The 7996-nt window shown below is 55.3% G+C and overlaps 1 protein-coding gene across 1 annotated transcript; it reads right to left on the bottom strand.

The window, feature by feature from the left end:
• Positions 1 to 5073: 5073 nt before the first annotated feature.
• On the bottom strand, positions 5074 to 7114 carry EIF1 (eukaryotic translation initiation factor 1). The gene is made up of 4 exons (XM_075171666.1): positions 6826 to 7114; positions 6433 to 6596; positions 6239 to 6340; positions 5074 to 5914 (listed from the first exon to the last, which is right to left on the bottom strand). The coding sequence occupies exons 1-4, from the start codon at positions 6854 to 6856 to the stop codon at positions 5870 to 5872; spliced, it is 342 nt and encodes a 113-aa protein (XP_075027767.1). The 5' UTR covers positions 6857 to 7114; the 3' UTR covers positions 5074 to 5869.
• Positions 7115 to 7996: the final 882 nt, after the last annotated feature.

Raw genomic sequence — 7996 nt, 5'->3', positions numbered from 1 at the left:
TGGTTGCATGTATGTATATAGAAAAGTATCGCTATTTATCTAGCTGAACATGCACACACACCCCTATACATACATATCTATACACCCACATACGTATGTATACAAATATAGTTAGATATACTTACATATAGAGTCTTATATGTACATACACACATGCAAATATTTATACACACACAGAGATATTTATGCCTGTAGCTACATATACACATGTATATAACTAGCTAAAAGATATAGAAGTAGATGTATATAGATACACACATAGGTGTAGATCTAGACAGAGCTATAGAGCTGGAGTTGGGCAGGGTGTGTGTGGAGGGGGGGTGTGTGTGTGTGTGTGTGTGTGTGTGTCGATGTCTGTGTGTCTAGTCTGTGTGTCTATGTGTGTGTGTGTGTCTCGATGTCTGTGTGTCTATGTGTGTGTCTCTGTGTGTCTATGTCTGTGTGTGTGTGTCTGTGTCTCTGTGTGTCTATGTCTGTGTGCGTGTGTCTATGTCTGTGTGTGTCTATGTCTGTGTGTGTCTATGTCTGTGTGTGTGTCTCTGTGTCTCTGTGTGTGTATGTCTGTGTGTGTATGTCTGTGTGTGTGTGTGTCTGTGTCTCTGTGTGTCTATGTCTGTGTGTGTGTCTCTGTGTCTATGTCTGTGTGCGTGTGTCTATGTGTGCGTCTCTGTGTGTCTATGTCTGTGTGTGTGTGTGTGTGTGTGTGTGTCTCTGTGTGTGTGTGTGTGTGTGTGTCTATATGTGTGTGCGCGCACGCTAAATTTATAGGTATCTGTCTAAGCAGATACATAATGCAATGCATACCCAGCTTATACAGACACACGTAATATATGTATAGCTACATCTAGATAAATGAAGGGAGGTATGGCTGTAGATACAAAGATATAGCTATAGGTACAACGGATAGCTATACTTATAGATGTGAGTGCACACACATAGATATATGTGCGTGTGTATAGATGGAGCAGATATGGGGCAATTAGCCATGATTATGTGCATGCATATCTATGTGTCTCTGTGCTCACATGCCCCCCCGATAAATCCATATATCGATAGCTAAACATAGAGTTACACAATTACATACATATATACTTGCATGCTCATGCTGGATTGTGCATGTGCTCTGACCATACAAATGCACATAAGATGATATATCTAGGTTCATATAGACTAGATTTAGCTGTAGGTGTAGCTATAGACAGAGAGAGAGCGAGAGAGCGCACAAGAGAGAGAGAAAGCGCGCGCACGCATATACATATGCATGTGCACAACCATGCGCTCATTCATATGTTCATATGGATGGTGACTCTAAGGGGACATGTATTATGCTACACAAAAACCACACAGGTATCAATAGCTATAAATACGTGTGTCTATATGTATATACAAGTATATCAGCTATAAATGTTCATAGAGGGATATGGGGGTGGGTGGGTGTGCACCCACATGCATATGCACCTGTATGTCTATACGGATGGAGGACAATATATGGGGCAATTGGTCCCAGCAGTATATATGTGTATCTATAAACACACAGCTGTTGGTCTGGCTCCCTACCTACGTACATACTGGCATAGACAGGTATACATATCTATAAGGGGCACTTAGCCCTGGCAGTATAATATACTATAGTAAATTGACAGACAGACACACACCCCCACATACACATATATTTTATAGTATATATGTATTATTATATTTTATAATAGGCTATGTATGCAGATGAATTATGTACTACTTTTTATGTATTATTTAATAAACAGCAACTATACAGTATAATATATAACATTCTACACAATATAAAATATAGATAATATACATAATGTATATAATTGTAACAGATAATATAGTGTATTTTGTTCATTTGTCTAAACATGTACACATATTTGTATGTATACATATGGCTCCAGATATATAGCTATAGATAGACACACATGTGCATCTATGTTTATAGGGATGGAGATTATATGGGGCACTTCAGAGAGAGAGAGAGAGAGAGAGAGAGAGAGAGAGAGAGAGAGAGAGAGAGAGTGTATGTGTGTACACACATATATGTGTGGCTCTGTGTGTATATATACGTGTGGAGACTATATGGTGGCAATTCGCCCCAGTGGAATGTGTGTGTCTGTCTCCGTGTGTGTGTGTGTGTGTGTGTGTGTGTGTGTCTGTGTGTCTCTGTGTGTGTGCGTGTGTCTCTGTGTGTCTGTGTATATACGCACATATATGTGTGGCTCTCTGTGTGTATATGTATATGTGTGGAGACTATATGGGGCAATTTGCCGTGGGGGGGGGGAGAGAGTATATGCATGCACATAATCATGGCCAATTGCCCCACATATGCTCCATCTATACACACACCCCCCCATATATATGTGTGTATGTGTGCGTGCACTCACGTCTATATGTATATACATATGTGTGTCGCTGTATGTGTGTGTATCTGTACATATCCATGTACACACGTATATGTGTGTGTATACACGTACACCACCCCACACACACACACCCGCCCCACTGGGGCCAGTTGCCCCATATAGTCTCCATCCCCATAAACATACATGCATGCATATGTGTGTCTATAGCTATAGGTATCATATGTATATATACGAGAGAGATGCATAAGCTATACTATATCTATTATACATATATATACACACGTGTCTACATACCTACATCTGCGTGTGTGTACATATATGTAGATATAGGTATAAAGACATACGCACGTGTGTTTGTATACAGGCGTGTACGTTGATACTGACGGCCAGTCTTCGGGGCCATTGTCCCCGTCAGGACCTACCTATGTGCGTGCCCTCGCTGTCACTGTGCCCCGGCCGCGGTGACCCCTGCGCGCGGGGGCTGCGGGGCAGTTCTGGGTGCCTGGGGTGCCCAGCCCGTGGTGCGGCTCCGGCTGCCGCACTCGCCCCACCGCAGGCTGGCACCAGCTGAGAGGTCTTTGCCCCCCCTTACAAACAGGCTGGGCCGGGGCCCCCCCCAGCGTCACGGGGGTCCCCAGGGTGCTGCGCCTCCGGCTGCTTGGGCTCGGCGGAGCGCAGAGCTGGGCCCATGTGGCACTGCGAGCTGTGCCCTTTGCCGGGACACACGGCCCGGAGCAGCCCATTTCTGCAGCTCTGTACCTCTCCCCCACCCCAAAAAGCTTTGGGGTGTCATGGAGGGGGTGGGCACTGCTCAGTGCCTCTGTCTGTGTGCCCCTGCTTGGGGACACGCGATGCCCACCCCGCGGCTCAGTAATGCCCCGCTGCCGAGCACGGCCTGCCCCAGCGTTCCCCCAGTAAACCCGTCTGCTGCCACTCGTCTTTTCTTTCAGCATCGACAGTTCCTCTTGCCCGTATTTACCCTCATCTCGTCGTACTTGTAGAGAACATTTGTCTCCCTCCTTCAATAAAACACGTGTGAGTGGCATGCCACGGATCGGTGCCCCTCGCCGTCTGCCCGTGCCCCCAGCGCTCGCTGCGCTTGCAAAGAACGGTATCGGTGCTCCGCAAACAACCCCAAACAAATGGGCTTTGGATAGCAGGAAGGCAGCAGCGCTCCCGTGCTCCGCAGCGATCGATTGCTCGCTCTACAGGGTGTTTTTTACAAGGAACAAACAAATTGTTTTGCAATTTCTGGCTTTTAATGGCTCAATCTGGACCAAATGAGCCATCAGGGTGACGGGGCCACAGCGGCCACTTCCTCCAGCGCGATGGGGCTCGGCAGCCCCTTGACGCAGGTCTGCATCCTGACCCGGGGCGCTGGGGCTGGTCCCTCCTCCCAGCGCTGGCCGCACCTCGACAGCACGGGCCTAGGCAAGCCCGTGCTCACCCCATCCCTCGCCTCTGCCCAGCCGGGTCTGGCTCTCCTGGGCCAGCCCGGGCCGCGGAACGCTGGGCCGAGGTGGTGCCTCCCTCTTGCGTCTGAACGGCTGCGAGCAGCCTGGCAAACCCCGGCCGGGAGAAACCCGGCTGGATGCACTCGGAAAGGCCCCTGCGCAGGCAGGGGAAGTTGCATTTCTGGAGCAGAAGCAGACCGGAGATTGCACCGCGTCGGGCTGCAGGCACGAGCACACACCCCGGTGCGAGTGCCGGCCTCGACGCTGCCTGCACTGGCTCTCGGAGGTGCAGGCAGGGCTCGAGGTCACCTGCCTCCTCAGTGCGCTCGCTTTGCATAATTGCAGCAATTTGGTTTCCGAGAGCAAAGTCTCCCAGGGAAGTAAATGGCAGTGAAGTGAACCCGGTGCTCCACCACAGTGCGTGGAAAAGGGGTGGAAAATCAGGATCGTTGCAGGCAGCGAGTGAACAAACAAGACTCTGTTCTTCGAAAGCTGCCAGAAGCCCAAGCGGCTGCCCAGGCAGCTCCCTGCGCTTCCGCCACCACGCAGGGTGCAAGCCAGCCTCGCCAAAGCCCCCCGGCCCTCGCGGCAGGCAGGCTCACGTCTGCAGCCACAGCATCACCTGCCGGGGGGGACAGGGCCAGGGGCAACCAGGAGGGAAACTCACGGACTTTCCGCATGCTTTCTTACAGAATTTTGTGCATTTCACATGGCTCTCCCGCAGAAGGCAGTTGCCAGGCCCCCAAACCAGATCTGCTCTGGAAGGGCGCGTTTTACCCGCGGTGACTTCGTCCTTGCTTGTCGGGGGCCCCTCGGCCCAGGGCCGGGCTGCGGCAGAGCCTGGACACGGTGACAGGCCCCCCCGCAGCGGGTCGGCTCTGCCGGAAGCAGAAGCGCTGACCGTGCTGGCCAGGCTTACGGGAACGCAACAAGCACGAGACCCGGCGCGAGGGTTAAAGAGCTCCGGCCCAGGAAGGGAATGACTCAACACCCACCCACGCGCAGGCTGTTTACTCCAACTCCGCTCAGGGACCAGAAGGCGCAGCACCAAGGGTGCTCCTCGATCCACTCCTGCAGCGGGACACACGGGGAAACGCTCCCCAGGACCCCGCAGAGCTCCCACCCCAGCGAGGGAAGCCCACCGGGCTCCTGCTCCAACAGCACCAGAAGTGCTGAGCCAGCGCCGCTGCTTGCAGAAAGCACGGCACTTTGGCTCCAGAAAGCAACTGAATCCAGCCAGCAAATGCCTTTGAAAACCATTTTTATTTAAATAAGACTTTAAATACATTACATAAAACATTAAAAATGAAACCAAAAATCTGTTACTTCACAGGGCATCAGCAGCAGTTGCTAGTGACACATAAGCTCTGCGGCTCTATCTACAATGATACTCGTTACATTAGTCCAAAATTGATCCCTTGTCAGAAGTTTAACCCAAGGTAACGGTTCCTTCCAGTGCGCCAGCCCGGTATCTTGGGGCTCGCAGGGTACCAGCGCCTGCCAGGCCTGAGCTGCAGACATCCAGCCTTGAAGTCACTCTTCAGTCACTCCTCTTGTTCACCGTCAAACTTCCCCAAATCCCTCTGCCACCAGGAGCCAACACTGCCTAGAGGGAAGGCGCTATCTCCCCGTGCCATGTCCCAGCTCGGTGCCGCGCTCCGTGTAGGACTGCGGGAGGCACCGCGGGAATTACCGTCCATCGGAGTGGAAGAGCAGCTGGACTGAGGAGCGATCCGGGCAGTCTCTGGACTGACAGGCCGAGTCCCTTGGCTTAACTTGGAACATCTGGTTACTTTTAGCTTCAGGCTGGACCATGCCAAACGCCCGATTTACCTCTGTTAAATGAGGGACAGCAAGACGAGATAGCATGGGCTCTTGTCAGTTTATTACATCACTGAATTACACTAGTCCAGACTGAACAGTGGACCCAAGATCGTTACATTACACAAACCGGCTGGTTTTAAACTTATGACAAGGGACAGATGGGAATTTCATGGTAAGGAAATCTTCTTGCATAAAGCTTCAGTGACCCACAGGCACTTAAAACCCATGGACTTTCAGCTGGTCGTCTTTAGCCAGTCCAATCTGCAAGAAAGAAAATGCACTTTACAGCACACCGAAGCAATCAGGCCTCTGCGCACATCCGAACGCCATCTACGCTGCAGACGCTGCAGAACTGTCAAATTCCTGCTCCCCCCTAAAGCATGGAATGAAGATTAGACTGCAACTGCAAAACCCTGCCGGATGGCATTTGCCTCAAGCAAGACTTTCAAGGAGAACAGAAGAGCTTGCTCCGTCAGCCTGCCCTTTTAACGCTAAGAAAATTAGAACCTGTGTGGTTATGAAAATAGAGACTCCTGTTTAGTTTAAAGTTGAGCTAGCACACGCCGCGGACCGAAGATATCCTACCTCTACGAGGAACTGGCATATGTTCTTGCGCTGGTCACCTTGCAACTGAATCACTTCTCCATATTCGGGGTGTTCAATTACAGTACCATTGCAGGCGAATTTCTACAAGGAAGAGGAAGGCCCCCTTAGTACGACACAAATCGCAAACGCCACTCCCCGGTGCGGCGCAGCCCCGGCCCCCCGGCAGCCCCCACCTTTTTGAAGGCCTTCACCAGTTTCTTTTTATCGTAATCATCCGCGATGCCCTGGACTGTGGTGAGGGTCTTCCTGCCGTTCCGCTGCTGGATCCTTATATGGATGTAGTCCTCAGTGCCGGCAGGGAGCAGGTCATCACCCTTACTTGCATCAGCAAAGGGGTCTGCGGAGAGCGCCCGTCAGACCCCGGCCCGCCGCCGCCGCGCTCCCCATTGGCCAGCCCGCCCGCCCGTCAGAAACAGGACCCGCCCCTCCTCCTCCCCCCCCCCCGCGGCTGACGCAACCGGCCCCGGGAATAGCAACTGCGCCACGGGGCGGGGCCGCCCCAGGGCGGGGCCGCCAGGCCGCTCCCCCGGCGCGGCCCGGCCCCGCCGCCGCACAAAGGGCCTCACCGAAGGGTTGGAGGTTCTGGATAGCGGACATACGATACGCTTCCCTTCCCTCGGCGGAGGCGGCGGCGGCGGCGGAGGCGGCGGGCGGCGGCGGCGCGAGCGGCTCTCAGCGGAGGATGCTCTCGCGGCGGCGGCTCAAGACGCTGTCAGGGGGGCGGGACTGGCGCCGCCCGCTTATATACCGCCTCCGTGTGACGCCAGCACGCACGGGAAGCGAGGGCGGCGATTGGCCGCCGCGCGGAGGCGTCACGCCGCACGGGCGAGCGCGGCCGCGCCCCAGCTGGCGCCAGAGGCGCGGGCGCATGCGCGGCGGAGGCCCGGGCGGGGGGGGTTCGGCCCCGCGCGGGGCGGCGCATGCGCAGTGCGGCGGAAGCCTGGCGGGGCCTGGGGCCGCGCCGTGCCCGCGCCTCGGGGGCCCCTCGGGGCCGCGCCCGCCGCGGCGCCCCGACCACCCCCGGCGCCCCGCCAGGCTCGCCCGCGGCTTCGGCCCCCCTGGCGGCCCACTGGGCCCAGCTCTGCGGCGGGCTGGCCGGGCTGCGGGGCCGGGGCCCGGTCCCGGGGTGTGTGGCACAAACCCGGGTGCGGGGCGGGATCCCCAGGGCGGGATCGAGGCCTCAGGGGGGAGACACGGCCCTTGGGTGCAGGATCCCCGAGGGGGGACGGGGCCCGCGGCGCGGCGCGCTGCCTGCCCGGCCTGCTCTGTCCCGCCGCTGTGGCGGCCGGCTGCAGCGCCCTCCGGGCGGACGCGGGAGCGGGAGCCGGCAGCAGCAGGAAGCGGTTGGATCGGCCACGTGCCCACGGCGCTCACGGCGCGACGGCCGAAAGCTCCTGGAAGGCTGAACGGAGGCGAGGCCCTGTGGAGGGGCCTGGGTTTCTGCCAGTCGGGCAGGTTATCTCCCCATGGTCAAAGCAGTAATCGCCCGCGCTGCCGCATCCCAGTTACCCTGTATGGGCCCTCGCAGCCTGGGTTTGGCCTCCCTGAGCCCAGCGCAGGCCAATTTATCCACCCTGTGTGCCACAGCCGCACCTCTACGGGTGCTGTGTGGGTGGATTCTCTACAAGCTCCAGCCCGAGAAGACTCAAGACTGGAGAGCTTCCCTGTGGACGTGTGTTTGTCACTTGGCTATCACAGGCTATGATGACAGCCACGCTTGAAGCAAGTACAGCGCCA

The sequence above is a fragment of the Calonectris borealis genome, chromosome 22 (assembly GCF_964195595.1).
Source record: "Calonectris borealis chromosome 22, bCalBor7.hap1.2, whole genome shotgun sequence".
NCBI classification, from domain to species: Eukaryota; Metazoa; Chordata; class Aves; order Procellariiformes; family Procellariidae; genus Calonectris; species Calonectris borealis.
Note: the sequence above shows the minus strand (reverse complement) of the source record. Positions and strands in the feature narration are given on the sequence as shown.

Excerpts from the sequence above, each read along its gene's own strand:
- EIF1 (XM_075171666.1), bottom strand. The coding sequence starts at position 6,856 with ATGTCCGCTATCCAGAACCTCCAACCCTTCG. Across the intron at positions 6,341-6,432 it reads TGGTGAAGGCCTTCAAAAAG|AAATTCGCCTGCAATGGTAC; the intron begins GTGGGGGCTGCC and ends TCTTCCTTGTAG. Across the intron at positions 5,915-6,238 it reads TATGCCAGTTCCTCGTAGAG|ATTGGACTGGCTAAAGACGA; the intron begins GTAGGATATCTT and ends TCTTTCTTGCAG.